Source organism: Prunus avium, chromosome 8 (genome assembly GCF_965620075.1).
Source record: "Prunus avium chromosome 8, drPruAviu1.hap1.1, whole genome shotgun sequence".
NCBI lineage: Eukaryota > Viridiplantae > Streptophyta > Magnoliopsida > Rosales > Rosaceae > Prunus > Prunus avium.
In genome coordinates, this window is record NC_142291.1 from 36,831,411 (window position 1) to 36,856,439 (window position 25,029).

The window sequence follows — 25,029 nt, forward strand, 5'->3', positions numbered from 1 at the left end:
TCAGCCAAAAGACATCTCAAAATTATGTATTAATGGTTGTATATATTGTTTCTTTGTACAAAGAAAAAATTGGTGGAGATAGCAATTTGCTCAGCCACCACACTACAAGTCAGTATGCGTACCTTCTATTATCTATCTTCCTGCATAGAATGGCAGAAGAAACAAAGACAAAGGAGTAAAAAGAAAAAAGAATACACACCCACTTCCATGTATTGCTTCCCCTTTTCAATGACGAGGATTTTACATTTTGAATGCCCAAATAAAAGAATAAATAAACAATTTTACAGAAGGGGCATGGATATAAAACAGGGAAAGAAAGAAAGAAAGATTTACAACAACAAATGCAATAGAATTTGAATTACTACTGCCTACCTTAAGAAAACAAGAGAAAATCACCACCAAGTACCCTTAACCTCACTCATGTAAAAATTCGAAGGCAGGATGCTCAAGAAGTTCGTCTGCTGGTTTGACGTCTGTGAAATCCCTCTCTTGCAGGGATGTAGAGAGGTCATCGACCGAGAAGGGGATGCTACATTAAGAAGCATGGATTAGTAGCAATTCAGAGTGCCCCATTTTCCTATATGGCTACAACTGGGAAAATGAAAACTAGGTAAAGAAAATAAGTGTTGCATCATTAGACAGTTTCAATTTTACCCCGTAGCTTGTAACATAACAATCAAGGAGGGCCAAAGCATTGTTCATAATGAAATCATAATATGCATAACAATACATAAAAAGTATAGCCCGTTTTCATTTACCCCGAGGCATGTGTGTGCATGCATGCAAGTTTGTAGGTATATGTTTTTGTGCGGTCATTTTCCTTCACTCTATCTTATAGCAGTAACTTATAAACAACCCTACTCCAAGAAACAGTAGTTTCTGGGGTCATTTTCAAGGATCTGCTATTCCGGATTAAAAGAGAACATATGAACAGGGAAAAAGAGACCCCACCTGGAATTGTCATCCAGCAAAAACGAGTTGCTGACAGCATTGTTGGAGTCCTCGGTCATAAGTACTCTCATACTGGAAATTACCTGTAAAACGAAAGAAATGATAGTTGTTACGTACAAAAATCACTGGATGACAGTATGTATCCAGACACTGCAACTAAAGAAGATATCGTCATTCGACCAAAAGAAAAATCGTCGTAGACGAACTTACATCTGGAGACACACTTCTTGTATTATAGTTGTCGTCCCAGTAGAGAGTGCATATTCTATACAGCTGTTGAACACTCAGGATCTGAAGAAACAAAGTGTTGGTATGAGAGAGAGAGAGAGAGAGAGAGAGAGAGAGAGAGAGAGATTATTGGTTGTGTGGGAGTGTGTGTATGTGTCTGTAGACCACGCTGGACCAATTCAGATCATCAAATCATATTTGGTCATGGGATCACCACATGCACCTTCCGTATGGAAAACAAATGACAATAAATTTTTGCAGATACTAGAACAGGATTTCTATAATCACAGGAAAACAAGTAAAAACAGTTATTTGGGTCCTATTAAACAAATTATATTCAGTTTTTATGCACATCTCAGGACCAATGATCAATTATTAGGCCATCTTCTATCAAAATGTGGGTATTCCTACGAATTCCACTCACACACAACAGAGAGAGAGAGAGAGAGAGAGAGAGAGACTCACAGGGCACAGATCATTGGTGATTTCATCGTAAGAAATTCTATACTTTTGATGTATGACCTGTTGATCAGTGTGAGTTAAGATCAAGTAAGCTCCACAGCAAAATATTTAATGAAATAAATTTTAATACATGAGAGAGAAAGACCCCACAGCATGGAGTTTAGTAACACAAGAACAAATATAGGACATTAATACGTATCTTGTTGGACTACAATTGTGTGGTTCACAGTATCTTATTGGCCAATGCAAGTCAATATATGAATAACATTTATGTTAAATTATTTTCCCTAATAAAGCACAACCAAGTTTGAGAGAAATTTTGCTTCTTTGTATGAAATGGCTAAGTTGTCAGTCATTCATGGGGAAAATGGACTTTGCTGCATTAGCTATATTGGTATATGTATCACATCTAAAATAACCACATTGGCCTCAAAGTAACACTAATATATATTTCTCTTGACACAAAGTGGATAAGCCTACCAGGAAACCAACAGCTTGTCTTATGTGCTTAAGTTCATCCCAAGATGAGCCTGCATACTGGAATCCATGGAGACAGAGTTATGAAAAGTCAAAAAATAAGGATGAATTTTAGTGCACATTGTGGCATCTCCTCATGGAGACACTCCAAACTGGCATGAGATGAATTGAAAAAGTTACAAAAAGGAGGAGAAGCACCTCTTCTTTTGCTTGACAACACCATAGCTCCAATTCAGCCAATCCAGATTTCACATACTCCCCATTGCTGAATGTACAACATTCACGGCGTAGAAGAAGACTAAAATAGAATAACATTTTAAAGTTAATTTAACTTTTCAGCAAAAATGATAGAAACTCCAAAGAGTAAACAAGCAATTACCTATTAAATAGTTGTACATTAATATATGAGAAAGTCTGAGTGAAGATCTCCTTGACAAGAATAGGAGGCACCTGAAACCCCCAGAATCATAAGGATAAAATCATTTGTATGCTCATTACGATGAAGAAAATAATAAAATAAAACAAAATACATGAAGTAAAATATGTGGCATTACCCAAACTAGTAAAGTATAGTAAAGAAAAAGTGTTATAAGTTTCTTACAAAATTTTCTTTCAATGTGCTAAGGAAAGTGCTTACAAAATTTTCTTTCAATGTGCTAAGGAAAGTGCTAAGGCTATCAATAATGCTCTGCCAGTGACTTGCGGTAGAATCTTTCCCAAAGGACCGCCCAGATCTTAGTACACCCTTTGACGTTCTTGGTGCCTATATATATCACCATTAGAGATGAAAAAAGCATTCAAAGTGAAAACAGAAAAGTAAAGAATTAGGATAAAGGAAACAAATTTAATTGACTTGATTCAAAAGGTAAGGGAAAAGATTCTCAAAAGTCCAAAACCACACAAGACGATCAAGTGAATGGATATCAGAAATGGTATCATGGCCACAGTCCCTCTTGGTAGGATTAAGGCGTTTTTCCAGTTAGATAAAGAGCTTAAATAAAACTCAGCATACCTGGATACATGAAGAAATGAATGATGACAACTCTTTTTTCAAGTTGTCTCGAATGATGCCGTATATTTTCTCCACATAGGCTGTAAGCTGCTGCTTGAAAAGTAATGCTGGGTACTTAGCCTCCACTTGGCGTACTACATCAAATGCAGGTGCAGAAAGGTTTGCAGAAGAAGGGGATGAGCGGAAACCCTGCAATTACAGAACCATATTAAATAAGACAGGAGTGAAATTTGCAAGAAATAAGTCAACATAATAATGCAGCTCAGACAAAATATGAGTTAAAAAGAACAAACATAAAAAAAAGGAGAAAAAGAATTTGGATACCATGGTCATCCTCCCAAAGAGAGATGTTGGAGCAGGCGGCTTCCGGTGTGGAGTTGCCCCAGTTGCACCAGCACCCTTTAGACTTCGTTGGAGTAAGAATAATAATGCAGATGTATTTGACAACCAGTAAGCCATGTGATCATTGTTGTCTTGGTTCTGGAATCAATAAAGACAGATCACTTCATTATTGATTAAAATGGAATGTTTTTACATCATCTATCTCCTGCTTAAAATTATCCCATTTAATGTTAAACTATGCATTCTGTCTTTTCCAATCAGATGAGTTGTGATAATGGCCTGGATGAAGATGATTATTCTTTCCTTGTGATTTGAATAAATGTTACGCTGAGACAAGATAGGATACTTGAAAGCAAATTTGTTTTAGATGGAATCTAGTAAATTAGGTCTAGTTTGAAACAACATTGATCATACTCAAATTCTTAAAAAACAGCAGCCAGGAAATCTTGCGAAGAGCACACCATAAAAACAAATCAACAAAGCAGGAAATCTTTAGTTCTGTTTTTCACTTCCTAAACATAGCAGTTATGCAGAGTAATTCTGTTACCTCAATTTCCGAACCAATCATCTGAATGAGACGATCAAATACACTAGTCCTTTCAGCCTCAAAAGATTTCCAGTGGAGAAGACATTTGTAGATGGTAAAGGCTGCAACAGGCTTTCCTTGACTGAACCCAATGTTTTTCAAAACACAGTTGATAAGAGCATCAACACTCTCCTGTGGAAAAGTACCAGCCGTGATGTTAAATGAAACCAACCTACCAAGACACACACACACACACACGCAGCACCCCCGCGGGGAGGGGGATTCAAAGGATTTTTGTAGTACTAAGAACATACATGTTGACGTTCAATTACTGATCTCCTCAACTTGCTATCAGATTCAGTCCCAAACTTCTTCACTGGTGTTGCACTTTGTGGTTCCTGAAAAGACATGTCTTTCAATTACCAAAAGATAGGAAAAGCGAGCACCTATGTGAGGGGAAATAAATGTTGATGGAAACAGAAGGAAAAAAAAAAGTAAACTTACATTGTCTCTGTTTTCTTCGCTCACATGATGACCATTTTCCACTCTCTGTAAAATGAATAACATAACTCAATGACGGCGAGTGAGAGAGAGAGAGAGAGAGAGAGAGAGAGAGAGAGAGAAGATAGGGAGTGATACCTGAGGTTCCAGAGTTGGTGGAATTGGTGGATGCTCTGGTGGCTTTTTAACAGGTGTACTTAGCTGGTGCCGCCGAAGAGTTTGGTTTTCATATTCAATGTCAGAAAATTTTTCTTCAAGCCTGCGAATGAAAGTACCAAAAATCGCTATGAAATAAATAACTGAGAGAGAGAGAGAGAGAGAGAGCATGACTGGTTGCAATTTGAATGATAGGCAGTGTAAGTGTAACGCAGTCCAATTAGCACATTATGCTCCAACTGTACTATCGATCTAATTAGAATTTCTGCTTAATCACACAAAAGAAGCTTGACTGAAATAACCTTTGCATGGTAGTCTTTAATTGAACAATTTGTGATTCTGCCTCCAAAGCTTGCTTCAACCTTTCTTCACTCGTTTTGTTTGCCTCTTCATATTTTTTCTCTGTTTCATCAATTTTCTTCTCCAGTGAATTCACCAAATCCTGCAACACATTTTGATAAGCAAGACATCAGCAAATAGAAATGCACGAGTTCATTCCCCCAAACTCCCTGTACATATTTGCTAGATCAAGTCTCAATATAAAAGTATAGTAGTCTAGAACAAACTGTACATCGTATACTTTCGGGCACCTTACCTTAAGTTTTTCATTTTCATTGGTTAGCTTCTCCATCATGGCATGATCAACAACTGGAACCTCCTGAATTATTGGAACTTTTTCTTCTGCTCTTCTTACAGCTTCACGTTCCTTCTCAAGCATTGCCTTAGTTTCTTTAAATTGAACTTGCATCTCTTGCAAAGCAGACTGTAGCTTTTCATTTTCTTGTGATTTAGCTTCTTCCAAGTCAGCCTACAAGTAGCAGAATATTCAAAAAGAGAACATATCACAATATTGGCAAACACATTTAGCTATTGTCCTTTTTTTTTTTCTAGATTTTTTTTGTTTGATGTATCCACAGTCCACTTTCCAGTAGACATCATATTCGGATGAGACACACAGGGTAACGAAAATACCCTACCCAAAGTAGTTTTGCTCAAGAAGATGATGACCCAAAAATGCCAATGAACATATCCACTACTCTGAAACAAGTTCTATTAAATTCATTATTATGCTTACCCTCATGCGTTTCTCCAGTTGTAACCTCCATGTCAATTCTTCAACTTGCTTTTCTAATTTATTTTTGGCAGCTTGGAGGGCCCCCGTTTCCCTTGCAGCCTGTATAATAATACAATAAAGAAATGAGACCCTCTGAATTTGAATTGCCAAAAGTGGACAATGACGAAGTTAACTGCTAGTCTGCTGCAGAAGGGAAACATACTTAAAGAAACATGACAAACAATCCTATCTACATAGTACATGGAAAATTTATGTGGCTCCATATATGATGTGTGTGGATATAGAGCTCCAAAAGATACCATCCTTCAATTAAAATGTCCAAAGTTTTATCCTCAAGCATTAAATAAATGATGCATACGTTCATCGGGACATAGCCATAGCAAAAGAACTGCTGTGAAAAGAAAATAAAAAGAGAGCTCCTTACCATCTTAAGCTTTCGTAGTTCAGCACGAGCAACTCTTCCCCTCCAAGCACACTGTGTGGTAATTGCAGCTTTCTTTGTCTTCATATAATGCAAGCATGCCAAGAATCTGCGACACTGGCTCTGCAATTACCAAAGTGATTCCAATTTTTTAAAGGAATCTTGAAACCATAAATATTTGAGCCAGATATAGCAATAGAAAGGAATGATAGACATTTAAACAACTCGTTGAAACATGTTCAAAACTATAAAAGAAAAAAGGTATTGGCAATTCATGTGTAACTAGAAAAACATAAATAAACTAAACAGCTTAAATTTTTTTTTAAAGTGATCTATTTTCTCAATAAATCATTTTACCTGAATGATAATTGCTGCTCTGGTCTGCCTTCTGAAGCGTAACTCATTACGAGCAGTCATCCCTCGCATGCCCGTCTGAATAGATACAGCAGAGCAATACAATTCTTTGAATGCTTTCCTAGCAAGATACATCCGCAAATGCCTTTGGATCATCAGACAGGAAGCTTCTCTCCGCATGCCCTGATAGACATGTCGAGCAAGTTGTCCTACAATTGATAAGCAAAACATCACAACAATTATGTGATAGTCTCAAGGTTAAGTTGTCCTACAAATGATATAAGCAAAACATCACAACAATTATGTGTAGGTTTCAATAGAAAAAAGCACTGACCTACAACTTAAAAACTTGAAAAACATATAACAAATTTACCTCTGCAAGCAGCTTGGAGCCGTATTGCAGAAATACGGAGCAGAACAAAACTTCTTTTAGCCAAATAAGAACGAACTTTCCTTTGAATAATACTAGCCGATCTTCCAAGGACCTCACTTCTACGAGCATCCAATTCCGCCATTTGGCCAGCCCTAAGGAAGACCTTTGTTTTACCAATCTGAAAACAGGAATAATAAAAGATATATTTGTAAAAACCAATTCACAAAACAAATGTATGACATGTCAATGTATAAGTATCACAGTGAATGTTTTTTTATAAGAACAATGCACTTTTGTATCATGCAAACTTAGAATTGCAAACTGTAAAGAAAAATTAATCAACTGATCGAGTAATTACCTGATAGCCTTCTAGGCCCACCTTCTCTAAAAGTCTCTCACAAGCATTGACCTCATCAGTACTGCCATGATATAACATAAGCACGAGATGAAAAATTAGGACCTTTGACATATGCCTCAAAATCTAACTAACAGGACCAATCAAAATTTACAACCCCCAAAAAAATAAACAGACCTCCTATCCAAAACTTCAGGTGCAAGGAGGCCAAAACGGTCTATAAATTCATCAAAAGCTTTTCTAGTAGGATATCCAGCACAACTTATCCTGATTGCCTCCATGACCCCCTGAATTCAGACCATATACAGATGCACGGGATCTTAATTACAACACTATAGGAAGAAAGCAACCTGAAGATGTCAACATTCCCTTACCCCACAGCGGAGTTGTTGTAAAACATTTTTGTTCTCGAAGATTGCTGGCTTAAGAAGGTTATTGGGTTTTACACAGCGTATGTAATGTGGCTCAGTAGAACTGAGAGTTTCAAGCAATTGTTGCAATTGTTGCTGCATAAAGCACAAAAGAGGTGTTCATAATCCAAGCAAATAAACAAATCATTTGCCTTAAAAGGACTTAGTTAGTCAGACCTTAAACCGAGAACCAATTGAAGAGAACTTTGATGTCTTGGATGAATCCTCAACTAAGGAGGTAAACATGCCCGAGACAAAGGAACATTTTGAAGCACTCAAAAGTGCTTGATGCTCAGCAACCACATAGTCCTTGTTCTTGTCCAGAAACAGTTCAGTTTGATAAGTGACCTGCAAATTATATCAAACCTTGTTACTTGTAACATTTAAGATTCTAAACTCTATAATTAAAACATAATGTGAACTAAAACTAACAGTAATTGTAGTCGTTATACAAACAAGTACACTTACATCCCCAGCATAATGGCAAATTGTGAAGTCACTTTGTGATAATTTTGGTTTAGTGAAGCGCTTATGATTCTTGAATGTTTGATATAACTTTTGGGCAAATGTTTCATGTGTTGATCTTGGAAACATACTACAAAATACAAGCCTCGGTTATCTCACCAGCAAAAGTGTCAGTCTAATTTTAAAAACAAAAAGTACTTAACTAAACAATGGTAAGTCACGTGTATCCATGTGACATAAAAGGACTGTCACTTACCAAGCTTCGTCCAGAAGAGCAATTATGCCACCAGGTTTCTGAAATCAGATATATGTAAACTTTAAATTTACAAAATATTATAAAGATTACTAAACGATAATCATCGATAAAATAACATGTGCAAAATTCTATTTATAACAAAAACCAAATTACAAATCTACTTGCAACATAATCATCAAACTTTCAATAAAGAAAAACAGCAACATTTGGTGTTAAATAGTGGCAAAGAAAAAAAAATACAGAAATGTTGAAAATGTCAAATTTCTGTAAACATAAGAATTCACTAAAGAAAGTAAGTCAGGAATTTATGCAGAGTTAGACAGTACTTACCTTTTCAATTAGATCTAGGATATCTTGGTTGTCAACAAACTCAATGTAACTCCAGTCAATCTCTTCTTTTGTATATTCTTCTTGCTCCATTTTGAACACGTGCTGCCCAACAAAATAATACAATAAATATAGATGTACTGAAGAAATGTCCAGGATACTATGGAAAATAGGAAGTCCCTTTAGGGACAAACCTGATTGAAATGTTGTTGAAGCTTCTCATTTGTCAAATTGATGCAAAATTGCTCAAAACTGCGAAATCCATAAGCGAGTAAGCATCAGAAGAAAGACCACAGCAAGCAAGTCTCCAAAAATGGATCATCATACTCTAAGCATGTGTAAATCAAATGATATCTATGCATCAAGTGGATTCACAGACAGTAGGACCACCATGTCCTGCTGTCATATTGTGGAACTTCCGGCCAACCCTAGGCCATCACCACAAGAGTAGGAGGATCGAACAAGTGACACTGTAATAACATTATGCTAATAGTAGTAATTTATGATCCTCAATAAGTTCTGGTGGAAATCTAGAGTGTTCACCGGAGCCCAGTGGATTGGTCTGATTATGAGAGTAAAACCTTGGAAATAACTGATGAAAGATGATGTTCAACTATTTTGCATCTGAATCACATGCTATTGAGGGGATGGGGATGTTTCTTCACTCGGCAAAACTATTTCATGTCAATTATGAAAACAAAAGGCATACTGATTAAGCACCTGTTAGTTTTGAAGCTCTCAAATCCATAAATGTCCAAGACCCCAATTAGGAACTTCGATTCAGGGTCTTGACCAATTGAACTGTTAATCTTATCTACAAGCCTGCACAAAAGAAAACAACAAAAATAAAATAAAATCACAGAGCAATCAGAAACAGAAAATTTTCAATTTATGGTTCCAAATTGAAGAAAGGAAACAGTAAAACCAAAAAAAGGTCCACACTAATATATCTTCATTCAAATTCTTCTGATAAGGAAGCTTACCAATCAAACAACCTGGAGTACACAATTTTAGCCAGAGCATCTCTACTGACGGCTGCAGCTTCTGGATCCAGCCATTTTGTTATCGTTTCATCACGAGTTACAATTACACGTTTGCATAGAGAATCTTCTAGTGCCTTCACATCACACCTGAACAAAAGGTATAAAAGATAAGGCTGCAACATATGGGGAGCCAAACTTGAAATAAGAGCATCCGATTGTGTGGTGTCAATGAAATTCCATAATTACATGAAAAGCTCAGCAGCAGTTTTTAGGTGGAACCAAGATTTTTCGTCCTTTGGCATGGACGAGTCCATTTCCTTTCCCTTTGCAAATTCAATGTTTCCAAGATGCAGAATTGCTGCCACAACTCGAAATATTGCATCCTAATTGCAGTAGAAAGCAAAGATAAATTAAAAATTCAAGGCTATTTTAAAAAGATAAATTATCATTTGACGCTACTCCCGACATTATACCTGTTCATTAGAACTCATCCCAACAACTTCCATTGCCCTCCTTGTTGCAATGTATTCTTCAGAATCATCAACCCCATCCAACTCATAGCAATTTGATTGATTTAAATAATGGAATGTTTTAGGGTGTCCCAATTTGTACCTCTTAACATCCTGCAAATGACAAAGAAAAGGCAGTCTATGTTGTAAGAAAAGAAACCTGGAACTTTGCTTGGTACAGTTCATGCCATGACAAGAAAGAAAGAAATATCTGTGAAAGAAACAAGCTCCTACATATATCTTTTGTGTCGAAATCTGCATGCACATTAAAATCCATTTAATGTAGAGAAAGGATACTGAAGCTTTCTCAGTATTGCGAACCATAAATCAGATCCCTTTTTCAGGTCTGTATCCAGGATCATTAAGATAATTTCCATTCACTTGAGGGATATAGAAATATTAGGATTAAATGTGCAGCACATAAGGTTCATAACTCTTCCCATAAAACAAGTGTAGGTCAAGAAAGCCAAGATTAATTACCTCTGGTGGTGCAGCACAAAGCATGTAGAAACAATGATAATTTCTCTCAGGATTGGAGACCTGACAAACGCGTGATCTTTCAAGCAAGTAAGTTCTTATAGCTGCTCCGGAGATCCTCCCACTCTGATCAAACTGAAGCTCGACAAACTTACCAAAACGACTGCAGAAATCACAACATGCAAATAAATGTATTGCCCAATAAAAAATGTAATATACACAAAATTCATGGTATGGGTAATGGGAGCATTTACCTGGAGTTATTGTTTCTAACAGTCTTCGCATTTCCAAATGCTTCTAAAACAGGATTTGACTGAAAGTCACAAGAAACCCGAATAAACTCATGTCATATAGATGGTAAATTAAAGATAAAAAATAAAATAGTTGTGGAACAAAAAACAGTATCGAATCTTATGACTTCTCATCTCCAATAAATTGAGGTTCTAATCCTTGGTACCTCCAACACTTGCTGCTCAACAGTCCTCCCTTCAGCAACAGCTCTCCCTCCCATGTAAGCAAGATAGCGCATAAGCAGTTTGGTGCTTTCTGTTTTACCAGCCCCACTCTCACCACTAACCAATATTGATTGACTTATTCCATCATTTATCATAAGTCTGTAACCAAACAAATGGACCTTTACATTGTTGGACAAGAAGATAGATCAAATAAATAAACAAACTGCAATGCGAAAATGTACCTATATGCCTCATCTGCAACAGCAAACGGGTGTGGGCTCAGTTCGCCAAAGTCTGCCCCTTTATATTGTGCCATCATATGACTATCATAAAGATGAGGTAATCTTCTAAAAGGATTCACAGCGATCAAAATGTTCCCTGTGTATGTCTGGAAACAACATTTAGTCTATTAGATCATTGGCTTTCATGTATTAAAAGGATAAATTAAAAGCTCACACACACAACCTGACCGTCCCCACCCCACCAACAAACGAAATTGAATACATACATAAGAAGGATTTGAGATGGCATAACTTTTAAGTTTATTGAACACTTACGTATATTTCATTGATATCATATCTTGATCGTAGATTATCTAGAACACCTGGTTCATGCAAATAAGCCAGCTTTGTCATATCATCCACTCCACAGGGTGGGGCTTCAGCATCTTTAGGATAGATATTGGAAGCTTTAACAACAACCTGCAGTTTCCACCCAAATGGAGAAAGCGAGGAAGCAAAATCGACAGAAATATCAGAACAAGGTAAAGGCAGAGGTGACACAAGAAATAATTGTGAACAATGGTTCAACATAGAAAATCATTAATAGACATTGGCATGCACGAAAACATAGTGAATAATAAATAAATGCACTCACCGTTTTCCCTGAAGTGCAGAGAACCTTGATCTGTTCACCTTTAACCTCCACAACTTCACCATCTATCCAAGCTTCTTCAGGATCCTCCAACCAAACAAGAGATCCAACCACTAAACTCATAGCAGCAGCCTAAAAAGCAAAGAGTCTCATTTGTTAACATATGGAGCGAACTATTAAAATGGTAACTGAGCATCATCAAACAAACAAATAACGACAGGTGCTGCTTAGTACCAGCAACAATACCCTAAGTGCAAAGGGCAGATTTTCTTTAAATTTTCAAAACCAAGGAAACTTCAGAATTAAGTATAAGAATTGGTATATGTAAACTTGAGAAACAGAGTGAGCCAAACTCAATTTATAAGCTATATTCAGCATGGAATAGTTTGAACATTTGAACCTTTGAAGTTCAAACTCAATTCCAAATTACTGGCAACACAAAAGCAACCATGTCATTAAGTTCAAGTAAGGGCATCCAGTTCCAATTCCAAGACTCTATTTTCCTGCTACCCAACAAAACCTATCTGTTGTTCAGTGACTGATTTAGTCATGGTCGTGTAATCGGCGGCCAGACCATTAGTAGCTTATTGCATATGAACACCCCCCAAAACTGATATCCAAAATTACTAATCGTGTTGAGTTACAAAAGTCCCATTGTTATCAAATATATTCCTAGGCTTTAAACAGTGTTGCCAACATGTTAATGCTACTGAAGATGAAGCTCGAAAGAGTTGCTCACTAAATCAAGATGGGCATTTCAATATGACAGTATAAATGAACAAATCTTAATGGCATCTATCCAGACAAAATGACACAAACGAAGGAAATCAAATTTCTTTTCTACTTCAAACCAAACACAGATCAGTCCACAAAGAAAGTAAACCAATGACAACAATCAAATCATCCACAAGTTCCATATAAAAATGACAACCCAGAACTCCAAATGAATAAAATATACACAAAAACAAAAAACCAATAGAAATATACAAAATATAAGTACCATTTAACAGAGAACTGATCGGATCAGAGACTTGGGTTTGCTTCTGGATCTACTCCCAGCCTTCCCCAATAAAGACCATTCAAATTCAGCAACAAAGTTTCCAACTTCTCCTCCTTTCACTACAATCTTTGCTGGTATTTCTTTGAAACAAATCAAAATAAAATAATGGAAAATGAAATTAAAAAATGAGAAGCTTAAACCCTTCAACAACCCAAATAACTTGAAGAAGAGATTAAGCCCCCCTTCTGCTGTTCAAGCAGATTCTCTTGTTCTTGTGTTGCTTTGTTGTCTTTTGCTTGCTACTTCCCTCCGCCTATCCAACTTCGTTTGGACTTTGGTTTTATTTTTTCGGGTCTCAAAGTTTTATTAACATAATTGTTACTAACTTGCTATTAAGGATTTAATTAACAAAAATAAAACGCCAATCAAGTCGCCCAAGTTTCCGAAACTACCCTTAGATCTTGACCGTAATTACGTAATTTAAGACCCGGTCCCGCTTGACTTCACAACGTTGTCTGAACTTTTCACCTTAAAATATCGAAACGCGGAGGCGGTAAACTCTCATTTCACATTTTGTCAACTACTTTTCTTCCAACCTGTCAAATGTTTTTCCTTTTTTCAATTTGATCTTATTACAAATTCACACTATATTATTGTTCAATTAAAAAAATTAAATTAAATTTTAAGGTTAACATAGACCACCAAAAATTTGAGCATATGGTCGGGAATTTTTATATTTTTAAAATATAAGTAATAGTCTAAACTATATGGGAACGAATGTTTCATACACACACAACTAAGATGTCATGGGAGTTCAAACTTGAGACCTCTGATTTGTCATGCAGGAATTTTAGCATTAAAGTAAAAGTCATTTTCATTTACCATGTATGCTTAACATAATATGAAACTATAAGTAAATGTTGTGATAAATATACTAACTTTTGGTAAAGATTTTCCATAAAACAAATTTGGTAAGAATAAATAGGGTAACTCATTCAAACATATCAGAGGCTGTCTTTTTTTTCTAAAATATTCTCCATGTTCCTTCATCTACATGATGTATGAACCAAATGTGCTTTTGGCATCACTAAAATGTTAATTTTAAATTTCTTTTGGGTATTTTCTCAACTGCAAGTCACAAACTTCTTATGAGGGTGCACAAATTCTTCAACGTGTGACATGCATAAATGTGCTTTGTCCTACTCCTACATATAATCTCTATGAATTTGTCTTTTACACAATTACCCTTATTAAAGAACTATACCATTTATTAAGATAAATTTTTTATTTTTATAAAACTGCTATGCCATTAATATAAGGCATGGTTGTGGACCGTGTTGATGGCTTATGAACCAAAAAATAAAAAATAAAACTCAAAAGAAAACTATTGAAAATTCAGAAGGCTAACTTCGTAATAATGTGTCAAATTTGTGGGTAGTTCTGGGAGTGGAAAAAATATTAGGGCTAAAAGAAGCCATCAAAATCCAACATATGTGGAGAATATTCAGGTTAAGGTAAACCTAGCAAACTGGATAAAGTCACCACTTATTACCAGAAAACATAAGGAAGGCCAACAACAAGGAGCCACGTAGCTGTTAAAGTCATCGAATTTGGGATGTCGGAAGGAAAATAATCGCGCCACGCGCCTCATGTTCATTCTGTTAATTACATGAACAATTTCCCCTTTTGTTTTTTGGTTTGAACCACGAGGACAATTTTCCCTATTCAGTTAATTACATAAATTCCTTTTTTCCATTTCTGGTTAATTACATGAAATTTTTTTCCTTATCGAGTCAATTACATGAACCTGAACACTATGACTGTCCAAAGCTCTTTTTCTTATTTAATACAAACAATAATTTACTTTAATTTAATCTAAACAACCGTCTAAATTCATTAAAAATGAAAGAAACAGGATGAGCTCTTTTTTTTTTTTTTTTTTTTTTCAAAAGTCACATATGGTATAAGAACTCAAATTTTTTTTCTTAAATTTTGTCCATATTTAAATTCGAAGAAAAATACCTAATTTTTAGCTTTGAACATATTGTCTCCAACCTTTAATATTTTTGGGTGGTTTCGCAAATCAAGTCATATCAATAAGACTATATATGAGAATTTAAAGTAGAAAATACAAAAAAGATGTAAGTTTTAGAAGATATTAATGAATACATGATATTATTGACTCCATACATTAATGAACATACTCAAGGCCAATTACGATCATTTGTTGACACTTGATTGAAATTCTCATGTTTTAGATACCAAATTATATTTATGCAACAAAATAGGCTAAGAGCACTACTTATTAAGAGCTTCAGGGTCCCATTAAGTCTCATTTAGTCCACTAAATAGAGAAAATTAGTTTCAGCAATTTAGTTTACAGTCCACCACATCCTTATATAGATAAAATCTTAGGTTGGCCACTGACTCCTTATGACTTTCAAAACAGTTGGAAAAAAAATGTCATTGAAATATTATATAAAATGAACCTTTTACTTAAATATGCCATCCAAATTGAAGAATATATATGAGGAGTAGGAAGACAATAGAACGAAATTAAAGAAAAAACTGGTGCGCGTGAGCGTGTGGGTTAAATTGCAGTCTTAACTCTTAAGGCAAATAAAAAATAAAAAATCCCGTGAGCACGTTGCGAGTCTTTAGGACGTGCAGAACGAAAAATGTCATCATCTAATGGGGACAACAAAATAACGGTGGAGATCTGAGGAGCCTAGCTGCGGTGCAATCAGAGCCGTTGAGCTACAATAGTGTTCGAGAAAGTGGACGATAAAGACCGCCTTGACATACGGAATCAATTGGAAGATTGCAAATTGCAATAATTTGCTTTATTTCTTTTAATTTTGTCCTTTTTTTGAAATGGGGGCAAACTAATTCACTATATATTTTTTAATATAAATAAATTCACCATTTTTCTTGAAAGAAGAAAAAAATCGTTCCCAAATTATCCTTTTTAACACAAGAAAATTATCGATTTTTTTTCTCTTTTCAAATGAGTACGAATGAGAGGACTAAAATGCATCCATACATGGACTTAGCTAAATTGACAAGAGTGGATGCGCTTCTCACTCTGCTCCGTGTAGTATAGATTAGATTAAAAGTAGAATATCGTTTATGACCGAAAAATCAAGCCTAAAACGTACAATAAAAAAATTAGAATGGAATAAGAAAGGTAATAACGTAACGTCTCTTGATAGTATAATGACTTGATATCTTTTGAAGCAAACCTTTTCAACATTTTCCCTTCAATATAAAGTAATAATCTAATCTTCTCAAAAACAAATAATACAAAATAGTAATGCATTGAACATTTTTATATTCCCATCCTTGTAAGGTTAACTAACATGACAGCACGACAAATAGGCAAATGAACAACTAAAGCCGATTATTAAAAATAATAAAGGTGTACTTAGTTGATTAATCTGGTATTAAATATAAAAATCTAAAACTTGGAGATGGAGAAAAGTGAATCCTATAAACATGACAGCATGTTGGTTGCAATAAAATTTGAGTAGGAAGGAACAAAGCATTTCAACTTTTCCCTGCTTAAATCACTTGGCGTGTAGAATGGAGATGTTGAATGGTTCAATCTCATCATATCTCAGCAACATTCACTCTATCTAGCAATAGCATTCTATAAAAAGAGGAAGAAACAACATATGGTTAGTTGACACTACAAAAATTATAAATAAAAAAAGGGAACGTTCGGGATCAAATTTATTAAATTTCTCATGTGAGTTGATAAAAGAAAAATGAGACTGAAAAATAAAGCTTAATACTATTAATGAAAAAATTAGGGGCAAGTTTAAGCTCGACCGTTTTCGAGGATATTAGGGGTAAAACAAAAGAAAACTTATTAACAGGACTAACTCTAAATATCCAACCCATGCCATTTGGTACAGAAGTGAGCATGACTAGTTGGCTGCGTTATAACTTGGCAGATAAGACTCTAAAATCAGTTGTGCTGGGGAAGGTGCTTGTATCTGAACAATCAAATATGTGTACTTCCATTGCTTGTCTGCTTGGTCCATGAACATCTCGGCAAATACTTTCCCAGCTCCGTGAGGCCCTCGTACATAAAAATTAACCTACAATCAATTGGTCATACAAGCAGTAAGTTAACATTTCTACTCTAAATTATGAGAGATCATTTACATTAATAACAAAATTCAAAATGAGGGAGTGGGAATTGATTTGTATTGCAAATAACATTGGTTAAGTTGCTTCAAATAACAAACAAAAAGGACAATGGGAAATCACCTCTACGTGCTCTACCCCTTCTTCATCATGCCATATTCTGTTGGGAATGCGTTGGCGAGCAGCACGGTTTCTACTTTCTTGACCATACCCTGTAATAGGGTATCCGACCCTCATCCTAACCTGATAAAGAAAATATCAAAGTCATTTGAGCCACAACATTGCCAGCTCAATATTCACATGCATACAAACAAAAAGGATTATGTATAATATTGATTAGAATTCAATTCTGACTGCCTACAGATATTGATCGATCATGGTCCATAAATTCCATGAACTGCATACAAAGTTGAAATGAATTCTTCACCCAGGAATAATTATATCAGCATAACCCGCTGTCCAATATGAAATTGTAGTTACTACATGCAATTGTAGCTAGCATATCTAAGGCTTGAGGTGTGAGGTGTTCATACATGTACTTTATGCATTGATAGGTACTATGTAGGGTTTTCCTCTTTGGCAAGTGTTCATTAACCTACCCAAACTTTTTTTATCTAACTGGCAGTAAATTATTATATTCACTATGTATTAGACTTTTCTTAGAGACTAGAGGTTTCTGCCTAGCCACATCACGTAAAATTAATGCCAGTGTTGGCCATAAGAAAACTGCCACTGCTATTACAAATTTAAAATCTTTTCACAGTCCATGGCCATTACACAGATGAATAAGTCCCAACCCCTTTTAGGAAACCATGGGTCCAGAATTAAGAGAAATTATTTACCCCATTTCTTTTAGAGGAAAAAATAATGATATACTAACCTGTGCATCATCTTGAACCCTTTTAAGAGCCTTGTTAAAGATCTTGTACCTGCCAAAGACAATGTTGTCATTTTAGAGTAATATTGAAGAACTCAAAAATTCAATTTACAACCTTATAAGATATTTTAACTATAAAAATAAAGTAAGGTTTGTTGTCTCCTCACTCTTTCGGTTCAAAAATAAGCTCCTTAAAGACAGCATATCCTGCGGCAGCAGCAATTCCAAGCCCTGCAAGAATAACTACACTGTAGGAAGCTCCCTCTACAAATGTCACAGGCTTTTCTGGGATGTTGTATGTAGGAGCATCAAAAGGATCCTCTACAGTAGATAAGTCTTTCTTATTCTGGAAAAGTAAATAGTTGAAGAATCAAGATACCAATAAGTATGAAAGTTGAGTTCACAAAAAGTATCTAGAGAAAATCAAATTTAGAAAATTAGAATGCACATGGTTAAACTACCCAGCCACAAACATGCAAACAGAATGCACATGTAAAGTTTAGAAAATCAGTTCAGCAGCAAACCTCAGATGGACTTTGTCGTGGTTGCCGTGAAGCTTTTGATGAAATGGATCTACAAAATTGAGGAATGCTGGAACTTGCTATATAGTTTCTTGTGGGTTGAAATTGTGGCCAAGAAGTAGACATTAACTCTCTAGCGCACTTCCTTCCATATAGAACATGAATTCCTGCAAAACATGATTGCATAGAAATTATGTGCAAAAGAATAAACCACTAGAAAATGCAAAACTATAAATTTTCCCTACTTCACACCAGTAGATCAGTACATCTCACTAATTTTCAACTGCCAATACAAACTTTCAGCGCCCAAATGTTTCCTGGTGTTTATCCATTAACTATTTAGATGCTCTAACCAACAGAAGATAGTTGTATTACTTAAGCCAAATAAACCATATCTATTATATGAATTTGCGAAGCAGTCACTAACCATCAGCTCCAGCTATGCTCTGCAGAATTCAGAGAAAAAAAAAAAATCAGCTGGCAAAGTGCTAAGAGAAACAAAATCATAAAAACCAAGATCACACAATTATCTCACCCTAGTCAAATGGTTTGCAGGAGCAGTAGATTGACTTGCACATCCTGATTTCAGTACTGCCAGCAACTGCACCATTATAAGATAGCAACTTAGTTTAAATAAAACTGAAGCCTCTGAAACGTAGAAATTCTAGCCAAAACAAAACATAAACCTGATCTGGCTTGGCCTCCTCTGTGTGGAAAGCTCTATACCCCCACAATCTCATCTTGGGCAAAACCCTAATAACATCTGTTTGTTTTTTTCTCCATAACTCTAAAGCACACTTGTATGACCCTAAAAACCGAAAGTGTTGCCGATGCAAAGTCAAATAAACCCTTTCAAAAGTGATAATGAAGAAAAGAAAAAAACTTGTTTTCTTGTTTGGTTTCCGAGAAAATGCATGAAAGTAATCGGAAACGTATGCATACCCATCGTAGTTCAACTAAGGTTCGGAGGGTGTGGTGGTTCAGTCTGTGGTGTCGAAGGTTGATGCCCTAGCTTTGTTCAGTTTGTTGGTCTCCTCAATCGTCTAAGGCTTAGTTTGGTATTGCTGTACTTTTTTAAAAAACTGCTTCTGCTGTGCTGCGAGAATAAACAGCTGTGAAGTGAAGCACCTAACTGTTTGGTAATTCGAATTTGTAAAAGTGCTGTGAGTATAAAAAGTAGTGTCATAGCGTTTGGTAAACTTTTTTTTTAGAAGTGATGTGAGAGTGTATAATGACCAAAAAGGGCATAATACCGAAAGTGTTATTTATTTATTGTAAAACACAAGGAAGTTCAATACACTTACAATTTTTTTTTAAAGAATCTTAATTATAATATACACTTTTCCCACAAAAAAAAAAATAACTCGATGAAACAAATAATTGTTTTGACAAAGCCCCAAATTAATAAATATGCAGACTCAAACATCTTCAATCTCTAGTTCGCATAAAGCCCCAAATTCCATCAAAATGTTCAGAGAGAGGTTTTACACAAAAACCCCAAATTCCAGAAAACAAAAGCAAGATATCCAAGAGGATATGAAAGATAGAGATACCCAAGAAGAATAAAGATACTCAGGAGGACATGGAAGATACCTGTAATGCAGCTTCAGTGAACAGATTTAAGAGAGCCCCTCTTGCTGAGACAACTCCAGAAAACTTGAGGAACGGCTGCAGGGATTGGAGAGTGCGATATGAGATTCGTAGGATTTGATCGAGAAAAAGATAGGATATAGCGTGTCATTTGTTAAAAGAGATAAGGGCAGTATGGGCAATTTGAAAGTTTCATTTAAGCCTCCGCATGCTTCTCCTGTAGGGATGGCAACGGGCCGGGTATGGTCCAGGTTTGCCAATACCATCCCCGACCCTGATTCCCAAACCCTTCCCGTCCCCGCCCCCATCCCCGTTTAATAGGGTTCGGGGAATCCCCGCCCCGTACCCGTCGGGGGACCATTTCCCATACCCGCCCCGAATACCCGATTTTTTACGGAACCTTCTGTATCGGCAAGAGAAACTCCAGCAGCAACTTTCACTGCATCTGCCGTTTGAACAATAAACATTGTCAAACATAAGGAAGCTCAAGGATAAAGAAAGAGCAAAATATTGCTTTAAACTTTGTTAGTGATATCATATTTTGGCCAGCAACGTCTATAAAACCAATCAGAGCTTTCAAAAATTCCTGAATACAAAGATATGCATTAATACGTTGTTGGTTACACTCACAGTCAAAACCACAATCCACGAGAGAAAGAAAAGTAAATGTTTTCAATTCCAAACAAGCCAAATCAAGCGTGGCAAGTAGCATGGACTTATTGAAATGTAGAGATTTCTATAAGGAAATATACATTTCAACTAAAATCAAAGACCCAAGTACCTGATATGGATCGAACCTTCACTAAAGCTGTCAATGGTGGTGGCAGCAACGGTCACAATCCAAGGCGCAGCGTTGACAACCGTTTCACGGGAGGGGCCATCGTTTCCTGCGGAGAAGAAGAAGAAAAAAGGAAGAAAAAAAAAAGATGAAGGAAAAGATGGGAGTGCGGCGGCTGAGTAAAGAAAGTAGGGTTTATGCTCATCCTAAAAAAAAATGTAGGGTTATTAATTGGGTTTGGGCTACAGGCTTAATATTGTTGGGCTATAGGATTATATTTTGTTAAAAAAGAGATGTGATATTTTTGTTTTTTACAAGGGATTTTGTGTTGTTTAAATGAAAAGAAAAAAAACAAAATAAATATTTATTTCCTGGTAAGTTATGGGTAGTAAGCAAGAGCCACGGGTAGTAGGGGTGGGCATCTAAAACCGAAATACCAAAATCGTACCCTAACCGAACCGTACCATACCGATTTTATACCATTTCATTTGGGATGAGGAGATATTCGGTACCGTACCGTACCAATAGAGTATGGTATGGTAGCGGTATCAAGTATTTGGTACTGGTCAATACCGTACCGTACCGAATAGTACTGAAATATAATTTATTTATTTTCATTCTCTCGCTGTCTCTCACTTGCCTCTCAAATGCCAAAGCCAAACCCTCACTCTTCTCCATAATTTTAACTATTTTGGTTTGTAAGCCATAAGGCATGAGTTTTAACCATTTGGATTTGATGAATCTGTTGATGGATAAATATTGATTCGGTTGATTTGGATATTGAATATGTTGATGGATATTGGATATGTTGATTAGGATTTGGATATTGAATATGTTGAATATTTGAATTTGTAACTTAGGCATCACTTATTTTGGTGAATGAATATGTTGAATATTGAATTGGTTCATTTTTTAGTTGTGTCATTTTGGTACCGAAATGGTACCGATACCGATTTGGCACGGTACGGTACCAATCTTGCCATGCTTCATAATTCCACCAAATAAGCCTTTAGTTTTGATTTGAGCTCTAAATCTCATTTTCCGGATTTTCACGCACCGCTTCTTGGGGCTCATCACTTGAGCTCCCAAAAATCACTAGTTTATAGACCTAGTTTTAGAGAAACCCTAGCAATTACAGCTTCAACCGTAATTTATGTGAGCCCATAATTTCCGAACACGTTCAAGAAGTCGTCTCTACTTTCCATGAGCCCGTAATTTCCGCTTGTGGAATCTGCGGCACCTCTATCTATCGACCGTAGTTTTAGAGAAAAAATCATGTTTGCATATAAATTTCGTTTTTAAAAAAAAATCAATATTTGTCGTGGCGTTTGATTATTTTTGTTATCTTTGAATTGTTTAAATTTGTTGATTATACATGTTTGCATACGGATTTTGTTTTTTAAAATCAGTATTTGTTATTGTGTTTTATTTTTCCTATTATATTTGGATTGTTTGAATTTATTGATTATTATACATATTTGCATATGAATTTTGTTCTTAATATGCATGTTTGTTAGCTGGAATTGGAATTGTAACCATTAAATTAATTAATTATTTCTCTGTAACACAAAGACAATTGGTGGAGTAGTGGTAAGGTAAGTTGTTGGGTTCTAAAGGAGGTCATGGGTTCGAAACCCCATGCCTCCATCACAAAAATGTTTTAAGGCTTTTAAGATATATATTAATTAAAATTAGAAATATATATATTTCGGGCCGGGTTTGGGGACGGGGACACAATTACCATACCCGGCCTGAACATGTCGGGGATTTTTTTTTCGGGTCTCCCCCGTACCCGTACCCGATTTGGCCCCGAAAATTCCCCCCCGGCAGGGATTTTTGCCATCCCTCATGACAGCAGATTTTAGAAGCAGCTCCCCACCTGCTTATGTTTTTTAGCTTTGAATGACAACAAATTATTAAATAAGCAGCTTGGATTTGTTTTACCAAACACCCAAATCTCCAAAACTTTTTTTCAAAGCTGCTTATTTTTTAAGTTAAGCAACTCCAAACCAACCCTGAAACCCTCAACCGGAGCTAAGGGGGATTTGTTTCGGGCTATGAAAATGGGTCGGGTTAATCCCACTGTGAAACCCAAGCAAGTTTAGTGGGCTAGAATTGAGTTGGTGGACTCAATATATTTTTGATGGGCCTCAATGCTTGGGATTCAATATAGCTCTATTGATTTTCTTTTATTTATTTATTTAAGAAATAGCTTTTATGCATAGATATCATATGCATAGTTAATTACAAATATATTTCAAGGAATAAAAACCACGTGTAATTAATTGAAAGCAAGTGCTAACTCAAAATGGAATCCAAACTTCTTTTTTTCTTTTGGTCGAATGGAATCCAAACTTATTTCTACTTTTAGCACCCAAAACACATTGGTTGGGTTACCAAAAAGTAGTTGTGCCATTGCATGATGGATATGGATTCATAGACTTGCCACACTCACCTTTTTGGATGATCCGAAGTGTCCCATTGCGACGAGTGAAAATTACATTTGTAAATGGATGTAGATATGCTTGAGCAATTTGAACGTGGTATTTGGACATTGAATTTGATTGTGTGGCACAATTGATCACTGTGATCTTGTTGATCTGCCGAATTCCTTGGGTGACTTGATATGTTTGAGGTATCTTGACTTATCTACACACCTATCACCCAGTTACCTAGAAGCATACAAGGAAGGAGATAGATAGTGGCTATATAGTTTGTTCTATATGAAAGGAATTTTCTTTTGTGGTTTTGCTGCTGCAGGGCCGCAGGGGTTGGATGTTTAGGGGAGGGAGATAGTAGCCATACGGGAAGGTTTATTGATGATAGGCTTTTTGGGTTTTAATCATTTTATACTTGCAATTGCCTCCCAAGAAGCTGTTTCAATGCTTATTGGCAAAATGGGTTGGTGGAGCAACATTCGCAATGTGGTGGAAGATACTAGATGGTTGGTGGTCGACATGTACGTGACGGATGTTCTGTAGGGCAGCGGTGTGGCGCATGCTCTTACTCAATTTGGCTCGAAGAATGCTCCAGTTTCGTTTGAGTGGCACCTTGGTTGGACTCTCTTCTAAGGAAAGATAGGGATGTGCAGTAGGGTGTTTTTTCTGTATTTTTTGTGGAGGCGTTGTGGTACTCTTTTTCCTTGTGTCAATATTTTTAAAATACTCAAAAGTGTAAAAGTTGGTTAATTTAAAAAATCTTGAGGATACAAAAGCCCATGTGTTGTAACTTGTAAATGTTATGACATAATTCTCATGCTACGTATGAGTTGATATGTGTATGTAATGATTGATAGGCAATTATATTTGAGTTGATCTACGTATGTAATGATTGATAGCCACGAGAGCGTTACAAAATTGGTGTCGTGTTCATAATTTCTTGTTTAGGTTAGTTAAGAGTTGGTTAAATCATGTTACCATTTTATGAAGAAGAAAAGGACTTTATTAGAGTTAACTACGTTAAATTAATGTTATTGGGTGTACAAATGTCAATATTTTAGATAGGTACATAGAAAATGGAGATAGCATATTTGAATTTCCACTTGAGACTAGGAATAAAATCTTCAGAAATTGCTTCCACACAACACAAGTTGTCAAGTGGGCGACAAACTAGGTTGCAAAGAAAAATTCATGCAATAAAACTCATAGGTATCATATGCATAGTTAATTACAAATATGTTTCAAAGAATAAAAACCATGTGTAATTACAAAATGGAATCCAAACATCTTTTTTTTCTTTTGGTCGAATAGAATCCAAACTTATTCATGCTTTTAGTACCCAAAACACATTGGTTGGGTTACCAAAAAGTAGTTGTACCATTGCAGGATAGATATGGATTCATAGACTTGCCACACTCACCTTTTTGGATGATCCGAGAGTGTCTCATTGCACACGTGGATTCATAGACTTGCCACACAACACACGTTGTCAAGTGGGCGACAAACTAGGTTGCAAAGAAAAATTCATGCAATAAAACTCATAGATATCATATGCATAGTTAATTATAAATATGTTTCAAGGAATAAAAACCACGTGTAATTACAAAATGGAATCCAAACATCTTTTTTTCTTTGGTCGAATGAAATCCAAACTTATTCCTGCTTTTAGTACCCAAAACACATTG

The 25,029-nt window shown here is 35.9% G+C and overlaps 2 protein-coding genes across 8 annotated transcripts; both read right to left on the reverse strand.

The window, feature by feature from the left end:
* On the reverse strand, positions 1 to 13,365 carry MYA2 (myosin 2). 2 transcript variants are annotated; one of them, XM_021950346.2, is made up of 39 exons: positions 12,989 to 13,365; positions 11,992 to 12,120; positions 11,673 to 11,816; positions 11,358 to 11,503; positions 11,118 to 11,274; positions 10,915 to 10,973; positions 10,664 to 10,823; positions 10,148 to 10,297; positions 9,921 to 10,057; positions 9,675 to 9,821; positions 9,412 to 9,513; positions 8,886 to 8,943; positions 8,695 to 8,796; positions 8,365 to 8,402; positions 8,112 to 8,238; positions 7,821 to 7,991; positions 7,608 to 7,739; positions 7,411 to 7,520; positions 7,237 to 7,297; positions 6,879 to 7,056; positions 6,509 to 6,714; positions 6,155 to 6,274; positions 5,731 to 5,829; positions 5,251 to 5,463; positions 4,958 to 5,097; positions 4,638 to 4,758; positions 4,503 to 4,547; positions 4,313 to 4,396; positions 4,020 to 4,190; positions 3,455 to 3,610; positions 3,131 to 3,319; positions 2,756 to 2,881; positions 2,498 to 2,568; positions 2,317 to 2,416; positions 2,122 to 2,178; positions 1,645 to 1,701; positions 1,162 to 1,242; positions 952 to 1,034; positions 1 to 529 (listed from the first exon to the last, which is right to left on the reverse strand). In XM_021950346.2, the coding sequence occupies exons 1-39, from the start codon at positions 12,989 to 12,991 to the stop codon at positions 415 to 417; spliced, it is 4,545 nt and encodes a 1,514-aa protein (XP_021806038.2). In that variant the 5' UTR covers positions 12,992 to 13,365; the 3' UTR covers positions 1 to 414. The 2 variants fall into 2 exon arrangements, with proteins under 2 accessions (XP_021806038.2, XP_088101050.1); XM_088244924.1 differs by having other exon boundaries at positions 2,720 to 2,881.
* Positions 13,366 to 16,685: 3,320 nt separating this feature from the next.
* On the reverse strand, positions 16,686 to 21,119 carry SD3 (import inner membrane translocase subunit). 6 transcript variants are annotated; one of them, XM_021950348.2, is made up of 12 exons: positions 20,910 to 21,119; positions 20,529 to 20,573; positions 20,132 to 20,206; positions 19,481 to 19,629; positions 19,225 to 19,346; positions 19,074 to 19,139; positions 18,966 to 18,984; positions 18,542 to 18,705; positions 18,185 to 18,363; positions 18,021 to 18,069; positions 17,264 to 17,383; positions 16,686 to 17,091 (listed from the first exon to the last, which is right to left on the reverse strand). In XM_021950348.2, the coding sequence occupies exons 4-12, from the start codon at positions 19,482 to 19,484 to the stop codon at positions 16,918 to 16,920; spliced, it is 897 nt and encodes a 298-aa protein (XP_021806040.1). In that variant the 5' UTR covers positions 19,485 to 19,629; positions 20,132 to 20,206; positions 20,529 to 20,573; positions 20,910 to 21,119; the 3' UTR covers positions 16,686 to 16,917. The 6 variants fall into 6 exon arrangements, with proteins under 6 accessions (XP_021806040.1, XP_021806039.1, XP_021806041.1 ...); XM_021950347.2 differs by having other exon boundaries at positions 19,481 to 19,634; XM_021950349.2 differs by having other exon boundaries at positions 19,481 to 19,634; positions 20,512 to 20,573.
* Between the last annotated feature and the right edge of the window lie 3,910 nt (positions 21,120 to 25,029).

Coding starts and splice junctions, on each gene's coding strand:
- SD3 (XM_088246190.1), bottom strand. Junction 19,140..19,224: donor AGGAGGCCAAGCCAGATCAG/GTTTATGTTTTG, acceptor ATAATGGTGCAG/TTGCTGGCAGTACTGAAATC. Junction 17,384..18,020: donor GGGTTCAAGATGATGCACAG/GTTAGTATATCA, acceptor TTTCTTTATCAG/GTTAGGATGAGGGTCGGATA.
- MYA2 (XM_088244924.1), bottom strand. Junction 10,824..10,914: donor GTTAGAAACAATAACTCCAG/GTAAATGCTCCC, acceptor TGATTTCTGCAG/TCGTTTTGGTAAGTTTGTCG. Junction 5,464..5,730: donor AACTGGAGAAACGCATGAGG/GTAAGCATAATA, acceptor TGCTACTTGTAG/GCTGACTTGGAAGAAGCTAA.